We start from the raw sequence: 18,611 nt of genomic DNA on the forward strand, positions 1-18,611 counted from the left end.
GAGATTTTATCAAAAAAATCTTATGTGTTTGAATTTTTCCAAAAAGATTGCATGGCTTTTTGAATCTGATGTGAGGGGGCAAGAAAACGTTTTATTTTGGAAAATGAGAAGGAAAAATGTCGTCCATTTTCACGTCTTCTCAGTATCCAACAGTATTTTTTGTTACCTTAGCATTGTTAGCTTCACAGCTACGGGAAGAAAACCCTGAAACATGGTCCCTTTCCCCAATGAAGGGTTAAGTGACCTTTCGTGAACCTGACATTTCACAACTTTTGCCTCGAGAACCCGACATAAAGATGACTTTTATGCGCACTTCAATAGATTCCTTCGCACGACATTATGTCTCTGAACGGCGGCGTCCACTTTCATCAGCATGTCTGAGGGTTTCTCCGATAAATGTCACCGAGTGCTTCAGAGCGCCGCTGCGAAAAAAAAAAAAAAAAGTATTCCAATTTAGATCTGTCCTTTTGACGCTTTCTCAACCCACGGCTCCGTTTTCTGAGACGGCCTCCCGCCAACTTCTCACACTCGCGCTTCTTACCCACTGTGCGGCTTTTTTTTCGGAGGAAGTACGACGGAGTGAAAAGATGTCACCCATGTTTTAGAGTCCAGCCTTAGGGGTTGAATCAGACGCCACCAGAACCCGACACTTGTTTGTGCGCTCACATCCTGCCCAGGAATGTTTGCGGTAAATTGTGTGGATGTATCATATGTGTGGATGAGACGTACGACGTTGAGGTTAGCTGGCTTTACTGGCTGTACCATCGTTATCTCAGCGTGGGTTTTGTCCACTACTCTTAAATATGTTTTTTAATTCTTGAAAATCTTCTTTGTGTTTTGGCGGACCGGGTCGAACCTTATGTTTGACACATCTGGATTGAAATTCTAACATTTGGGGAATACTTTGCAGAGATTTTAACCTAGATTGTGTGTTCGCGCAAACCGATTTCACCTCAGTTTGAAAGCGACGATCAACAAAGAATACATAATAGAAATATTTAATTTAAATATATGTGCTATTTAAGCTCTGCTGTCCATGGGCTATTTTTTTTAAATGTTACTACGCATACATAAAATAAACTAAATAAGACACAACTTTACTTGACTGATCGTCTTCTTCCGTCTCCTTCGTCTGTTCGCGGCGAACATTTTCTGAGTGACCTTTAACTTCAGATTGTGTGAGTGGGACTCAAAGTTTTTTTTTTAATCTGCACGCAGATGGGATGTTTGGGAGGTGTCACTCCGTTCCGGTGAAGGAGGTTTACACCTACGACGTGTCTCCGTCTGTGGTGCAACGCTTCAGGAAGCTGCTGGAGAAACTGTCCAACAGAGGTACACACACACACACACACACACACACACACGGAAAGATGACTTAAATAGGCACAGTGTGTTAATGAGAATGTGGGAGCCAAGTCAAGTTTATGCAAGTGTCAGATTATTTAAGCACAGTGTGTATTTAGTTTGAAAGTTCATGTTTATTGAATAAATATGTTCATAGAAAATAGTTGGATCGTAGAAAGTTGGTAAAAAAGTCAGCTCAGGTTCATTTGATGATATTTGTGTTTATTTGTAAAGTTTTGAGTTGTAAAACACTATTTTAGTATTTGCAGTGGCACAAATCAAGGCCACGTGGTTTTCTTACTTCTTTTCTTTATTGGTCAAGGGAACTGAACTTTGAACCATCCTGTAAAAAGATTTAACAAACTATGGAATAAACACTTAGTTTTTTACATTTTTTTACATCAGAGTCCTGTGTACGTTTTTTTTTTTTTTTTTCCAAGTAAACATGTATGAGTAATCTAAGGATAATACAATCCTCAACTCACCACGGAAAGGAAAAGAAATCAGGTATTTTACTGAATTTCGTTTTAGTTTTTTACACAAATATCTACTTAAAAATCAAGAATGTGATTACTTTTGTCACTTCTGACAAACAATTAAAACTGCCAAAAATAAGGTGTAATTCATTGCAAGTTGTTATATTTGCGTCAAGCTGTATGACAACAACAGCCGTTGCGGTTTATTCTACAATGTCTCAGGAAGAACATTTTTATCTTTGTTTTACTGCGTGAAGTGTTTGTGGGTACACGATGTAGTGTGAATGCTCACAAATCCACATTTGTCCATGCCATAGGCACAATGTTTCCTACAAACTTTTAACCTCAACTTCAAGTTTTTTTGATTTATTTCAGTCACGGTAACTTATTGCAGCTTTTTACGCTCTGAAGAATAGACCTGCTTGCTCAAACGTTCCTATAAAAGCCTGCAGTCTTGAATTTTGGATCCTGGTTTACAGCGTTCTGTCACCGCCCCTTCAAGAGACTCGTCGCCACCCTTGTCGTGATAAGTGCTTCGTCTTCCTGCTCAATTGCAGATGTTTGTCCTTTGCGGTAGGGACATGATCAACAACAGGCTGAGGCTGCCTGTTCCCCACAGAGAGAATAAAGCGAGACATTTCAAGACAAAACAAATGGCGCAGGTCGACGAGGGCATCTTATCTTGTCCGATCTGTCTGGATCTCCTGAAGGACTGGGTGACGACTCCCTGTGGCCCCCCAACTATTGCTTGACTTGCAGCGGGACGCGGTAGTTTCAATCACTGTTTCATACACAGATATCAGCAGACGATGCACCTGCAACAAGTGAGTGTCGGGACCTGACGACAAGTCCTGGGCTTTGTATTGGTTCGGGAGATACGAATTTAGGCGGAGACAATGCAGAGATATGCGGGCTGGAGTGAACAAATAGCAGCTTCACATCGAGATCTCTCCCTGAACAACATGGAAACCTAAGTTTTCTAAAAAGACAGACTCCTCAAAAATAAAAAAGACACACAGCTTTATATTTTTACCCGGCAGTTTTCAGATTTTGATTAGTGTGTTAACCGAATGGTAATGGGCTTTTTTGTAAGAACCATTGAATGTTTTGTTCAATTTGTTTATTGCCATTTTGTAAAGTCAACAGTTTGAAGCTCTCTATATTCATGTAATCTAACAAAGCAGCAGACAATAATGTAGAACCTTCCAATCATGGAATAACTTTGGATTAACATAGTGACAAAAAATTATGTATTAAACTAAAGGAAAATACAATTGCAACCATGATTGAGAAAATGCGGTGTGTTATGCATTCTCAATGAATGACTAGAAATTTATGAATTAAAAAAATAAAAGTAGTTCCAAGAAACTCAATTCTATTGATGAATTAATACAGTTTTTATTTTCTGGTAATCCCACCACTTTTCAGATATGCGTTTTATGTGTATTTCTTTGCACGTGTATCTATGTGTACAGACACACAGACACACGTGTGTGTGTGTGTGTGTATAAATATATATACAAATCAAAAAATAACATAATAACCTGCCAAAAAAATTAAGTATTTAAAAAGTAACTGAATAAATGTGATTCATCATTGGCTTCCTTTTGGAAAAGGCTGCTGTGAGCCCCAGCCACCACTAGGGGGAGCCACAGGCTTGAGTAAAAATCCCAGTGGCGAGCTGTGACCATTTCATCCACTTTCATCATGCCAACTTCAGTTCAGCCTTTCATGCCTGCAGCCGCTCTGGAGAAAAGACAGAACAGTGTCAAAAAAAGTACACTCCTCATTTTGTGAGTTGTTTTTTTTTTTTTTTTTTGTTCTCATACCTTGTCTTTATTCCTCTTGAATCACTGCACTTCCTCTCATCCCTCCACAAGAGAGGGGAGAAAAACAAAACAAAACAAAAAAAAAAACAACAACTTGCTCCTTTGGTTTAATTCGCCGAATCGGCACTCAGCGGGAGAGCTGGAGAAATATTCTGATTTCACAGAGAGGCGACAAGTTTGGAGGCATTTGTCAGCCGCTCTGAAGTGAAATGAATTATGCAAATGAGGTGTTTGGCCCCAGCTGTCTGCAGAAGCCATTAGGGAGGACAAAACTCTAAAGACGCCGAGGCATCTGCATTTCAGGCCTTGCCACTCCGCTGAAAAGATAACACAGTTTGTTCTGTCCATTTCCACACTGCAGTGCTCTCATGCAGTGGTCCAGTGGAACAAACACAGGGGGGGGCATTTCAGGGCTCCTACGTGAGAGCGCCAGTAGCGCTGTGGGGGCTTCAGCGAGGTTTCCTCGGGTTCCATATGGTTCCCCATCATGCTGAAGTGGTGGCTTTAGAGGTAACAGAAGTCTATATGAGTCTTGGGGTTTGCAGGTTGGAATCGCAATAACGTGTTTCTGTATTGAGTGTCCGTTTACACGAGGATGGTGCTTGGAGCCGCTGGATAAGGTCCGACACCCTCTCCGTAGAAAACGGAGCAAAACTGCACATTTTTGAAAACGCTGCTCCTGTGCACGCGCAGCATGACCGTAGTAAGTGGTTCTCCTGCGCACTGGACGAAAACAAAAATGGCGGACATCGATTTCAAAGCGTTGCCATGTCATCGCAAACACGACGCCCTTTGACTGGAAATGTTGTCGCATAATAGAAGTAGCATGCAGTTACAATATTTCCAAAACGAGAACAATCAAGTCTTCTTTTTTTGTTTTTTTTGTTTTTATCTCTATTACTGACGGTGACATTATTCTCTGTTATTTTACGAGCTTTATTAACACTGCAGGCAGTACTATTAGATTGGCAGTAAGCTGGAAATTATACACTCGGCTGTGGTGTTTATTCATTCACCCCTACGTTCATCTGCAGGGTGGGATAAGTCCCTCCCGCAGTGCGGTTGTGGCTCAGTTGGTAAAGCGGTTCGATCCCTCATCTCGTCCTCGCCGCGTGTGGAGATGCCCTTGGGCAAGACACTGTGCGAGCACCTTACGTGGCAGCCCAGTGTATTTGCGAGTGTGTGAGTTGGGCGAACGTCACTGAAATGCGCTGCGCTACGCACACTGGTAGGAGTCTTTGTAAAAGCCTCCTGCCCCTTTTGCACAGCAGACTAAAGGCCGTGCAGACGTACAGCCTTTTTGAAAAGCCACCTCACCAGGGTCACAGCTTCAGTTCGACCTCTCCGCACCACCCTTGAGGGACTTCAACAGCAGCAGACTGTTGATTTCATATTATTGGACATTTGTTGGCTGCTACACCTGCAGAGCATCCTTGATTTCAGTCCGACGTCGTCACGCCGAGGTTTTAATATTCTCCTTTTAGAGGAGAGATGCAAGCACGAGGCAAGGAAATGAATGAAAACTGTCAAAAACGCCTTCATCGTCTGGATCAGTCTGTAGTGAGTGTCAAGATCACCTGAGTCAAGACCAAGATTCTAACATACTTCAGCCAAGATTCTGAGTACTACAATACCAGTCTGCAAGATTTTCAATACAAATCTGGACAGACTCCAGTAGAAACTGAATTCGGTTTTCATCTTCATCCACCTCCACTGGTTTCCAGTCAAATCTCACATTACCGATAAAAACCCGTTTCTGTGCCCGTTCTCGCCCGGTTATTGGGTTCCATTTGTGTCAACCCCCTCGATACGTTGGCAAAGATGAGAAAGTGTTTCCGAGAGAGCTACTTGCCAAATATCCCCAAAGCCTGGTCGTCTTGTTGGTTCACGTTGACGATCGTCTCTGCACCTTTTATCGTTCTCCAGCTGTTTAACGACTCGTCGCGGTGTCCCCACAATGAAGAGTTCATATTTCAAGCCTGACTTTTTAAGCTTCTGCCGCAACAAATGCACAAATTCACTCTCTGGACCATCTATTTTTTTTTTCTTTTTCTTCTTCTTCTTTGTTTGTAGAAATATCCGTCAAAACCTTCTTCGCGGACGTGAGAGCCACTTCACAAGAACTTCACCGGCAGAAATTGGCATTTCTCTTTGAGCCTCATCAAAACAGTTTGAGAGTAAATACCAGTCTGAGAGTAAATAGTGATTTGGTGGACGCCGGTGCCGCTTCACATCCTTTTAATCGGAGTAGCGCCAAGCAGACTCTTCAATGAAAACGCCACTCCTGGTAGGCACTGAAAAATAGCAGTTGGTTCGGTTTTTAAAGAGATCAAACGTCTGCTCGGTTCACTTCCACAAGGGGATCAATGATCTTTGTACCAAGCAGTTGAGGTGCTGACTTTTTGGCTCGCCTTTTCTTCCTAATGCCTTGAAATGAGTATGTTGTATTTCATGCAATAGAAATAAAATTACATTTTATAATTATATTAGGGTCAGGAAGGACGACAAGACAGTCTAATAATGAAACATTGGATTAAAACACAAATTCATAGAACCTCATCTAAAAATGTATACAATAAATGCTTTGTGCTTTGCGTCAGTTCTTTGTACGGAACTAATCCAAGTACAGAGTGTAAGTACTTTTATCACTTCTGGCTGTTTGCTTACGGTGATTGGTGTTTTATTAAAATGTGCAAGTTATAAAAAAATGGAAAAACACAGATACAGAAAAGAAATGAGAAAAAAACAAATAGAAGAAGGAAAAACAAGCAAAAATGCAGTTGCAAATGTGAAAAACAGGAATTATTGCATACCGCTGCATCACAACACCACACAAGTTTGTGTAGTTATCAAGGTGAACCAGAAATGGCTCCCAAATATCAAAATTGTACGAAGATTGTCCATCAAGAAGATATCAGACCTTTACCATGTATAATATACCAACAAGCTCACGCAACCAGTTCTTAAATCGAAGCTAAGTAGAGTTTTGGAATAATCTTCTTCCCAATTATCGTTCCATACAGAATTGTGCTTTGAACAGAAATGTTTTGTTTAAGCTGAGAAGGAAAACGCCCAAATAACGCAGTCATTTGGTTATCGGGTTGAAACTCACAGCTGTACATGTCAGAAAACCACTTCAATATGTTATTCCGAAGTGTTATACCGTTTGAGACACGTTCAAAAGAGGTGGGTCAGAGAGTGAGGTGGTTCAAATGAGCACCAGCTGCAATGTTCGAGAAACTCCACTGAATGAAGTTGTTGGAGGGGGGGTGGGGGTGGGGGCGGGGGGGGTGTAGGGGGATTTGTCTCTTTTCCCAGACAGAGAAGCAGATGAATCCTTCTAAAAACAGGAACACGAAGACAAGTTGAGTTGACTCGATCGCTCTGACCTCTGACCTGCTGCTTGTTTCTTGAGAAGTATAGAAGGTGAGGTTCATTCTTTTCAGTCCTGTCAAAAGAAATTAAAAAAGAAAAAGAAAAAGAAAAAAGAACCTTGAATCAACTCAGTTTGTTGAGCCACTATCACAAATTGCACATGTTCCTCGAGGGGATTCACAATCTGTCGGACTCCCAGCATGCTCAGTCTTCCGTCTTCGTAATCTGAGAATGTTCTCTCTCTCTCTCTCCCTCTTTCTCTCCCTCTCTCTCTCTCGTTATAATTCGCAGCGGCCCTGTCACCGCCGAGTCTCGGCACGCTATTGAGCTGTGAAGGCATCTAACCGTGTGCGCTCTCCCTCAGTCGGCCCTGCGTCGGGTTCAGCCCTTTGAGAAGCGGAGAGGCTCTGAATATCCTGGCAGGGGCTCCGGCGTTTATTAACCTGTCGTGTCAGATGCCGTCTGTTCGCCCGCCGCTAACGCCCGTTTTCTCAGCCACCGCGGCTGCCATTAAAGGCTGGCTTTTTATGGTTCTTTGATGGCGAAAGCTGGCCTGACATGCTGCGCAGCTGTTAAAGAGAGGCTTGCGCCTGATTCGGTGGCAGTTGGGCTTGTAATTCATTTTGCAAAGGGTGAAAAGAAAAAGTGTCCGGGCACTGAAATGCTCCGTAATGAGAAGAGCTCATTTAATTAGATTCACTGCTGACCAAGGCAGAAGTGCGAATTCAGTAGTTAGAGAGTGTGTTGGTTGGCCGAGCGCTCGCATCATGTGCTGCGCTTTATATCAGGAAAACAGGCTGGTTTTCCATGTAAATGCATGTAAAAGTAGCACATATTTATCTCTCTTGATTCTCCAGGTAACTAATTTCTTTGTCGACACTAAAATTGAATCTGAATTAAAAAAAAATCTCAATTTAGGATTCGGCTCAACATCATCCAATATTGAATGTTGAAATATTTACATTTAGTTGCCTTTAGTTTCCTGACACAGTTGACTAATTTCCTTTTTTCGGAATTAAAGTACAGTATGCATAAAAGAAATGGTCTCCAAAGCTTTTTCCACCATTTGTGCAGTTCACACATGAAAATGAGACATTTTCCAAACTAAAACGTTTGATAATGTGACAGTAAGACCAAGAATAAGTAGCTTTTCTCTAAGATTCAAACGTAAAGCCGCCGATGCTTCTCTTTCGCATTCCTCATTCCCGGCAGGCTTTTACCTTCATGTGATCTGTCGGCGCCTCCGTTCCTTCACCGCGGAGTTCTCTGCACATTTCCTTCCAGTTTGACTCTCGTCGCTTCGCGACAGCCAGCCGACGGGCACGGCGATCTCGCGCTCGTTCGCGTCCCTCGCCGGAGGACCCGCATCACATCTGGAGCCGCAGTCTGTAGCACCCCAATCTTTTCGGCGACGTCATCGCTCATCTGCCAAACGCCTCGGCTCACGCGGCGCGGCCATATTTTCGGTAACATTTCGTTCCGCTACCCCATCTGGTGCTGGCGCCTGCTGCTCTGTTCACTTGCCAAAAAGCTGTGTTTGGATGCATGTTAAGCATAAGAAACAGACGTGAGCGACCGAGCAGCTCATCAAACTTGTCCTTTTGTACACTTGCTGAAAAGCAAAGAGATTTTTTTTTTAGGGGGGGGGTGTTGCTGATGCTGATACTGATAGTCAACACGTGCCAAGTCCGGCCAATCCACTGGATTAAGGTCCAGATTAATGCAAAAACGTTGAAGAGAAAAGACACAAATACTCAAGCTATTCATTTGTCTGTCCCACTGAAGGCGTCCTCTCAAATTCCTCAGAGGACAGACGAAGTTCTCAAAGTGAAAACATGTTTTGCATGTTTCTTTCATTAAATATTTTTGCGTGTAAATTACAACAATTGAAAGTCATGCCTGTAAAACAGAAAACGGAAGCAATGTAGTTTTCACGTGAGATAACAAAGCACTATTAACGTCAACAATGGGAGTACATGGACATTCGTATGGAGAGACAACGAAGTTAGTTTGCTATTTCACATAACTCGGCTATAAAACTACCGAGCCCTCTGAGAAAATGGACTGGGAGTCATGACACTCGGAAGGCCGCCATTTTTGTTATTGTCCATGATAAAACAGCGCTACTATTTTCAGTTTCAAAGAATTGTTTTAATTAAATAAGTGCTAACAAGCAGTGTTAAAGCTCAATCAAGCGCACATTTTTTGGGGGGATTTACATTGCGAGTGACATTACAAGCGTGTCGACGTGCTGGCTTTGGCCTCTGACCTCTCACGGTGGAAAAACCCGGGCCCTCATTATGACCTCCGCTGGAGTGAGCACCCTGTGAAATGAGTGGAACGCGTCCGCAGGCCCGTGCGATTGAACTGTGCTCGTTTCTGTTTAATCACTGAACCAGTCACCTGCTCACCAAAAGTCTCCAAGGACGCCTCGCTGCTGCCTCCGTCTCCTCCGCTAATGAGTGACCTAATTCGTTTGGGGAAAAAAAATACTGCACGCTCGGCAGTTTCCCGCCCTTCGTTCCAACCCTTCTTGTCGCTTATCAGCAGGGTTTTTTCGTGTGTGACGCTCGCGGTTTTTCAAGTGTTTCACTGCATTGGGAATCGGTTCTTTTCCCCACCGGACGCCTGCAGGTATGAACCCGGGGACGTTTGTTGGGACGTTGTGGTGAAGCTTTGCTTGTGTTTTTTTTTTTTTTTTTGTCCCATGCAGGCTTGACCTGGGAGGATGACGCCACACAGCAGGTTCTGTCCAAGGAGTTATCCAAACTGAGGAGGATCCCCTTCAGGCAGCAGCAGCAGAACGGAGCTGCCTACAACATCGACAGCAGGTACGCGTCTTTATCCACTCTCAGCTCTGGATTACAGCTCTGGATTAAAGTGGATCAGAGTCATACTTCAGAGCATTTCACCTACAGTTTCAAAACCATCATAAATTGGCCATTTTTAACTTTAGAACTTCGCCACCTTCTTAAACAATGTTAAAAAGCAAGCTGTAAGCTTTACCTGCTGTAAATAGTCTATTTGCTCAAGGAAGCTCTGTTAAAACACAACATTCCCACAATACCGACAGCAACGCTGTAAAATAAATAAATAAATCATTTAATTGTATAAATAATGATAAGAATTTATTCCAGATTATATTTCAGGATACAGATCCTCAAAAAAAAATTCTGATGAACTGTGTAACTTGATAAACTAAAAAAATAACCTGCTCACATTAAAAAAAGCTGCTCAATTGCCAAACAGTTATAGACATTATTCCAGAGTCCTCAGGTGATGATAAAAAAAAAAAATTCAATTTCGTCGTACGTTCTACAATATACTCCAGTATAATCTGTGATTACTGACTGGATGTTATGTTCCAGATTCTTTGTATGGTTTTGAATAGTTTACAAAGTTCTTAAAAAAAAAAATGCAAATTTACAAGCGAAGCAGCCAGCTAGGATCAGTGAGTGATGGAATACCAGTTTATACCCCAAGGTGGTGTAGTGAGTCGCTGCAATGGTTGAATATGAACCAACTTGCATCACGCGAATCAAGGCACAATTTACCTCGAAGTCAGCATTATTCAGCTGCCTGTACTTCTGTACTTTATATTTTAAGGGTCACTTCTCCCCCTTTTTCGTCCCCCTGCAGGCCGGCGGCGGAGGCGATGGATCGAGCCGACCACAGGGTGAAGCCGGTGGAGGAGGAGCTGAGCAGGAACCTGCAGGTGTACCTCCAACGTCTCGGCCTCCTCCCCAAGACTGCCTCCAGTCTGAGCGCGCCTGGCAAGGTTCGAGATCTCCACGTCTCCAACGCTCCATCTCACCTTATCATGCACTTTACCTCATTTATTTTAAGAGTTATAGAGCACAATGTCATGTTTTATGGAGTTTTTTTCAGTTTTTATTAATTTATTCTGCATTTTAGCTGCAGTTTTCACTCTTTCCGAATTGATTTACATTTCATCCCTTGTTTTTTTTAGTGTGCTCAAGTTTCTGTGAGGTTTCATTTTGTGATTATTTTTGTTTATTTTCTGCAACGTTCCGGAATGAAAAAGGCTATTTAAGTAAACGTAAATTATTTGGAGGCTTCAAGTAACTTTGAATGCTGGTTTTTCCACCTGCAAAAAAAAATTTTTATCGAAAAAAACGAGACTGGAACCCGGGGATTTGGCAGTTGTGAGGGAAGAATGCCAACCACATGGAACTTCTAAAACTTCCACTAATGTCTTCTGTTTGAAATGCACACACACACACACACACACACACACACACACACACACACACACAGACACACACAAAGTGTTATCCTCAGCGGCGCTCTTTGCCGCCTCCCTCTCCTTTCCAACTGATGGTTTCTCCCAGCTTGACTGTTGGGAGCGAAATAATACCAGCCGAGAGTTCAGGAGTTCACCGCTTTAATTAATAACTCACGACTCCCTCCCGCCGCTTTTGGGGGGGGGCAGGGGGTGGATACTACTGAGAAATTGGGAGAGTACTCTTAACTGAGTCCAGCCTGCAGGCGACACTCGGGGCGGGATCGTGGCCCTTTTTTTTTTTTTTTTTTTTCTATTCTGGTTCACCTGAGTGGTGGGAGTGAAAAGAAACAGCAGGAGGACTGGGAGGGGGGGGGGGGTTGGGGTCCCTCTGTGGGGGCACAGGCGGCACAAACCCATCCCAAGTGTCGTGACGTATCCGAGTAAAGATACCGGCAGTGACAAATACCACCAGGGGCCTTTGCACATACAAATCATAAAGGCGTATGACGACAGTGCGAGGCGCCGTTTGTGTGGGCATTGTTATGATAATGTTACCGTTACGGAGGCTTTTGCCGTCTCTGCACTCTGAGGTGGGCGTTAATGGAGCCACTGACAGTTTGCTTTTGTTGTGGCTGATGGATCTGTTAATATCAACGCATCAGTGGATTAATAACTTGCTCTTCAAACATTTTTTTTTTTTTTATTTCCCCATGTCGGTAATTAATTTGTTAAAACGAAGGCTTTCATATTCAAGGTTTTGCTTTTTGCATCCAGATTCTTTTTACTTGTTCAACCAAAAGACAAAAAAGGGTCTGACAGATTTTAGTAAAAGATCTTGACTCAGAGATTACCTGTTTGTTCACATTGTAAGTGCATTTTTTTATTTTTAAAGCTGTGTTCAAAACCTGTTCAGGTTCATGTTGAACTTCTCATTCAAGCAGCAGATGATATAACTAAATCCCTGTTTTGTTTACCAGAATACAGCAAGAACATTTATATTGGTTTTTTTTGTTTTTTTTAACAGTTTCACAGTTTTGTTTGGCAGAAATAGGAAAACACGGCAGATGTGATTCGGGAGAATAAAAACCTGCAACGGCAGGAGTTTTTGGAGATTTTTTTTTTTTTTCTTTCCAGCACCACAGCCGTTTTGCATTCCCGTCACGTGCATACAGTTTCTCCTGAGCTGCACAGCCGTATCTGGGTACATGATTTTAAGCACATTGTTTCACTTCTGAATGGCTCAAGAGCAGGTGGGGCATTTGTCTCGATTCCAGCAGCTGCGAAAAGCCCAATTCTGCATGACACCTGCCTTTTTCAGTTGATTTTTTTTTTGTTGTGCATTTTAAAGAAATGGGGTGCAATTTGTGCCATCATCAGACAAAGGAGGAAGTGAAATGCCTTAACAGCTCAGTTCGTATCATTATTGTGGCATAAAGCCTTACCTTCAGCAGAAGCTGTGATTTTTTTAAAGTGCTTGGTTTCTTTCAACAGTTCCCAAATTAGAATCTTATTATAATACCCAGTGTGCAAATGTGCATGTGATACTTTTATCTAAAATCTCTAAAACATCGACACATTCTGTAATTTCCCAAGCCAGCAAGACAAATTAAACAGATAAAATAAGTTTAGTGTGACTCTATAAGTGCTAACTGTTATATATAAGATAATTATTTAGCTTTTTGTTTTGTAGACATTTATTGATCCTCTAGTAAGCTAACCAAAACCCACCTGTTTTGTTATGCCACTTTGTACCACAGGATGGTGTATTGAGTCACTAATACACAGTAGCATTAAACATTTTCATATTCAGAAGAATCAGAATAAATCAACAGTAAGCACAACAATATTTGATTTTTTTGGCCAACTGTCTACTATCCATAACTCGGAAAGAGAGTTAGTGGATGCTATATAGTCACTTACCGCTATAGATTTTAACTGTTTGAATGAGTCCAAATGTTTGCCTCAGTCTGAGGACAAATGCACCATCTAGTGGGATGAAGTGGTACTGTAATTTTGAAACGTGCGATGCTAGTTGTTTAACGTCCTAATTTTAATTCATATCTGAGTGCACATGTTTTGATGTACTGTCAAATACTCATTGCTTCCTGAAACTTTTTTTTTTTAAAGTTATACAAGAAAACTTTCAATCAAACGATCGACATATGTGTCAAACTTTAAAACACACATTTATTTTTTTTTTAGTAGTGGTTGACACGCCAACTTTTTCAACTGTAACTGCAACTTTTTTTTTTTTTTTTCATGAAAACAAGTTTTTCAAAATAGCATTTTTGATGGAACATTTTGATAATGTTCTGCGAAAAATCACAAAATAAATTGAGCTTTCTGGGTATACGGTTATCAGGGTTTAAGTGTGGTGCAATCAAACAAGGTATACATTGGTAAGGAGAGGTTTTCAGGAAGTAAAAAAAAAAAGTGAAAGATAATACAAATTGAAGTCGTCACTTATTATATTATTTGGGACAATTTCAAATCCAGAAACTCCAAATAAAGCCTTGTCACGAGAGTGTTTATAAGTTCTCTCTCCATTGTGTTCCTCTTCAAGTGAATTTAGTGTTTGATTTTTTACCATAAAATTCCACCATCTTGTTTAAATAAACAACTGTGTACCCGTTAGAAGTACAACAAATTGGCTCCTTTGGGAAGAAGAAATAAGTTGAACATATTAGTCAGAAAAATGCAGTTTTCAGAGTAGCTGCAGTGCGTGAACTTTACGCGGTTGTGTCTTCCAGGGCGAGCGCTTCCAGTCGGGCGTCCCTGCAGATTTCTACCGCTCCAAGGTCCAGACGGCTCCTCAGAAGTCTTCTCCCTCCGGCTTCTCGCCTCTGTCGTCCTTCCAACCTGCGCAGAAGCAGCGACCTCCAGACAGCCAGCTCCCGGCCTCGCAGGCGGAGGGTGACCTTCTCCTGGCTGCCCTCAGGCAGTACCTCTCCGGGCATCTGTCCCTGCACGGCGGGGGGGTCGCCCCCTCTGGGCAGGAGGCTCCATCTCCTCGCCTCCGGCCGCTCTACAGCAACGGCATCGAGAATCCAGGGCCGAGGAAAGACGGCTTAAAATCCCGGCTTTTGAAGATGGGCAGACCTCAGGGGGCCTCGGCCAAGGAGCCGCTCACCACTGTGGATGGTAGATGTTTCATATGTTCCCACTTTCAGGAGAGGCTGAGAAATGAGGCGTTTGGGGCGATTTCGCCATTGAACAAATGAGAAACTCAACAAAAAAGTAGAACAGTCCAAATCCAGCATTGTATATTCCGATAACTCCATGATGCTTTCAGCTGAACTAACTGCAGGTCCTTCTGGGTCGTTGCTGGGTTCTTGTTGTTCTCATCCTCTCAGACCAGTCAGGATCATAGTGTCTCAGGGTAAATGATGTCGAACTCGCTCGCGTGATTATCAGTGAATTTAACCCATCCTGCTTATAGTTAACCTGAAGTCGAGTGTGAGATGGAAATGTTTGAACTTTAGTTTGCGTTACGCTACTTTTTTGAGCTATACCGAAAATTGGATTTGGCTTATTTTCACATTTTAATGCTGATTTTTTTCTTTTAATGCATTTTTGATCTAGAGCATTTTTACACATTTTGAAATGCCGGTCAAGTGCTAAAAAAGCTTTTTATCCTTCAATTAAACCTGTATTTCAGTAATTTAGTGCCCCGTAAGGGATCGATGATTTTATAACTAATTATGAACAATATCCAAATGATTGAACTAAATGAGAGAAGCTACACAGTAAACTATTCAATGCAACTCTGTTCCCTGGTATAAAATTAACGTCTCCTGTCCCTTTTGTGTTTGTGAGGTGGGAAAAAAAAAAAGTGAGATTTGCCTGAAATGTTAGACGCGTCAGATCGGTCAACTCATCGCGTCGCCAGATGCTGTTGCATTACAATGCGGCGCAGGCGGAGCTCTCTAAAACCTAACTGCCACATGACGGCGTGTTTGTGTGGCGGCCCCGTGCGGGACCCCAGCTGGGCCTCCAGCTGCAGCCGAGCCGCAGTGTCATCGAAATGAATGAGGAGGCTAAATTTTTTATGTGGAACTGCTGTCGTTCTAAACACAGACTGTTGGCGGCGGCCACATTATCGTCTTCCTGCGGCATGAAGTCGGGCACGGCCCCGATGATGGTGCACAGAAGCGGAGGTGGCAGATGGAGCAATTTTCGCCATAACCTCGAATAAATAGTTGTTTCAAGAGGTCGGTTGTCCTGGTTGGGATTGTGTGAGCACTCAAAGTTATACTGGCTAAATGTACGAACCAAGTTCTGAGATGGTTTGAGAGATAAACTATGTTTTCGGCGATCACGTCAGGAATTCTAGGTTGATTTGGTATAAAATGATAACAGATCCGCAAACGGTAAAGTGTCAACATCTCACCAAGTTGAAACGTCTTTTCAGATACTGAATCAGAAAATCAACAAAAATTAGAGTTTCGATTTTTTTTTCTTAATGTACTTAAAAATGACGTGACATGATATATTGATCCCAAAATAAAAAGTAACTGTGGCTCTGTCAAGCTTTGACCCAGGTTCAAGCAAACGTGCAACAGCAACTACGGAAACCCACAAGGAATGGAAGAACGAATTTGCATAATAAAAATTGATTTTAGCTATAAATTCGATAAATCGATAAAATCGATTTTTTTGCCCAGCCCTACTGTGAATGTGGCTCAGTCATCCATCCATCTTCTTCTCTGTACTGATTTTCGTCATTCAAGCCACAAGACTTTCATCAGAGGTTAAACACAGAGAAACACAATCACTGTCGCGTCACCAATTTAAACTTAAATCCATTTTTCGGGACCTGGAAACGGAATCCAGCGAGAGAACATGCAAACTTCCGCAAATTCATATACACTATTATAGACTGATTAGATTTTTTTTCTGATGTATGTGTGACGCTCCTTTATTTAAAGGGGTCATATTATCCAGCTTTTCAACACTTTCTCTTTTTGGTCCAAAAACATTGCATTTAAAGTTTATTGCCCCCAAATCCAGCTTTTCCTTGATCTCCCCTCCATTTGAATATTGGATCATAGGAGCTGCATTCAGAATCTGCTGTGTCTGTGTGAGCTGGACTGGCTCCGCCCACACATGCCCATCCTGGGAAGAGAAAGGAAGTACTTCCTCTCGTGGTGCCATGTGCCAGAGCAGAGCTGCCTAATTGTGGGAGGAGCCTATCTTGATTGGGATTGGCTAAACCCCCCCCCCAATGACACTATACAGGGATTGATTTTTGATTGGCTCATTGGAGCAACACACTTTTTAAAAACTAAAACAAGCCAGGGCGAGAGAGGACAGACTTTCTTCACTTTGGGGGCATTATTCCAGGTATGGGGACGATTATTTCTGTTGGAAAACCATTGGAAAGTGAATTTTGATTAATATGACCCCTTTAAATCTTAAGATCTGAGCCATTTGTAAGCATAGTGTAAAACAACTTCCACGTCCTCCCCCAGAGAGGTTCATCGAGAACGTCCTGAAGAACGTCGGCCGGCAACACGTAGACGTGGACAACCTGACGCCGCACGACCTGAACGAGCTGTCCAGCCTCATCGCGGACGCCCTGCAGGTGGTGGACCGGGACCCCGGAGCCAACAGGGGACCCGGACCGAGAGACGTGGGCGACGGGGAGGACGGAGAGGCGGATGAGGAGGAGGAGGAGGAAGAGAAGCTGCCGGAGAACGCGCCCACTCTGAAGCCGCAGGAGAGCTCTCCTGCAGCAGTGGCACCGCTTCAAGGTAAATATATAGAGACACGTATTGTGTTTTTTTTTACATAATTAAAGTATTGGAGCAGACCCTGGAAAGCGCGGCTGTAGTACATACATCATTGTGTAGGAGGCATTAAACAAAAAGAGCTTACAAGAGCGCGACACAAAAATCAATGCGAGAATAAATAAACATCCGGCTCACTTTTAATGGAGGTTTGTCCTCCGAGGACACTCGGACTGAAAATGTTTGCACAATGAGTCAAAGTGCTTCACAACACTCGAAAACATCAGGGTTGTCAGAGTGTGGGAGGATGAGCCCCTACAATTAGCGATATATGATGAAATGTTTTTCACAGTGAAATGTATTATTATTATTAATAGCTTTTAGGCTCCATGCAAAGTTTATATTTGGACAGCAACTGCTTTTCCAGTGGCGTTGGACTCGAGCTGATGTCATTTAGATTAATCGGTGATATACACTTGCAATGAATTCACGTAAAAAAAAAAGCTTTACTTTGCACTCATTTTATTATTTCTTCTCAAACTGCCTTTTCTCTGAACGTGAAATAAACTCCACTTCACATATACAATGTTCTGATAATACGAAAGTTGTGGTTTGACCTGGAATGTAATGTGTTTCTATCATTTTAAATAACCAAATAATTTGATCATTTTGTTTTGGTTTCAATAATTTAGTTTGGGTTACTTCTTTTTATCATGATTTTTAAAAAAAAATAAATATTCTGAATAAATAAAAAGTATTTATTACTGTTTTTTTTTAGCTTCCAATATGGATTATCACTGTGTGGTTTTCAGTTAATAAACAAGAGGACTAAAGTTCATGGCTAAATGTTTAACATTGTATTATAGCGGCTGATAATGGCATACATTTAAATAATGTCAAGATTTTGGCCAATTTGAATCCAAAATGTAAAAAAAAAAAACTAAATAGTTTTTTTGAACCATGATTTACAGTGTTTGTATACTGAATTAATTAATATGATGAATACACCCATTTTTAATTTGCAAACTGCACAAAACATGCCAAAAAAATGTGATTTCCAAGAAATGCAGTTTTTTTTTATGTATCATCACAATATTGGCTGCAGTTATGTTTTGTAACATTAGTGTTCTTCCAATCATGTAATAACTTATCATATTATTGTAAAAAGTTGTATTTAATTGGCCACAATGAATACGTTATTGGCCATTATTACATTATTGATGGTTCGAAGGTGATGTCCTTCTCAATGGAAACAGAAATGGTTGATGAAGAAGAGAAGGTCACGTTCGCGTTTCCATCCAGCAGCTTTTTAACCTGAAGCCGTCCGTCCGCCGGGTCTCAGCTGTTTCATGCATTTCTGAGTGACTTTTCCACACAATGATGCACGTGGTGCAGCGGTATGAAGGGAAGTCGGAAGCTTTCCACGTTTGATGCTGAAAAATAGAACAAAATTCACTACGCCAGTCGATTTAAATCAACATTAATCAAAATTATTTGATTAAAGTCACCCTGAAATCTTTTCTTTCCTACATACATAATGTGAATTATTTAATTAAAAAAAGAAATGAATGTACTCATGGAAGAAAAGGTGTCCTTGAGAATTTTAGAGCGA

At 41.9% G+C, this 18,611-nt stretch overlaps 1 protein-coding gene across 1 annotated transcript in view; it reads left to right on the forward strand.

Annotated features, from left to right (window-relative positions):
- LOC308135094 (receptor-type tyrosine-protein phosphatase N2-like) overlaps positions 1–18,611 on the forward strand; it is a gene marked incomplete at its 5' end in the record, with an annotated part of 199,749 nt that overhangs the window by 20,809 nt on the left and 160,329 nt on the right. Inside the window, 5 exons of the mRNA XM_080502967.1 lie at positions 1,219–1,332; positions 9,738–9,855; positions 10,664–10,802; positions 14,021–14,411; positions 16,742–17,041. Coding sequence (XP_080359093.1) covers positions 1,219–1,332; positions 9,738–9,855; positions 10,664–10,802; positions 14,021–14,411; positions 16,742–17,041 — 1,062 coding nt within the window. The remainder of the gene's footprint in view (positions 1–1,218; positions 1,333–9,737; positions 9,856–10,663; positions 10,803–14,020; positions 14,412–16,741; positions 17,042–18,611) is intronic.

This window comes from Blennius ocellaris (genome assembly GCF_963422515.1).
Source record: "Blennius ocellaris genome assembly, chromosome: 10".
Classification (NCBI taxonomy): domain Eukaryota; kingdom Metazoa; phylum Chordata; class Actinopteri; order Blenniiformes; family Blenniidae; genus Blennius; species Blennius ocellaris.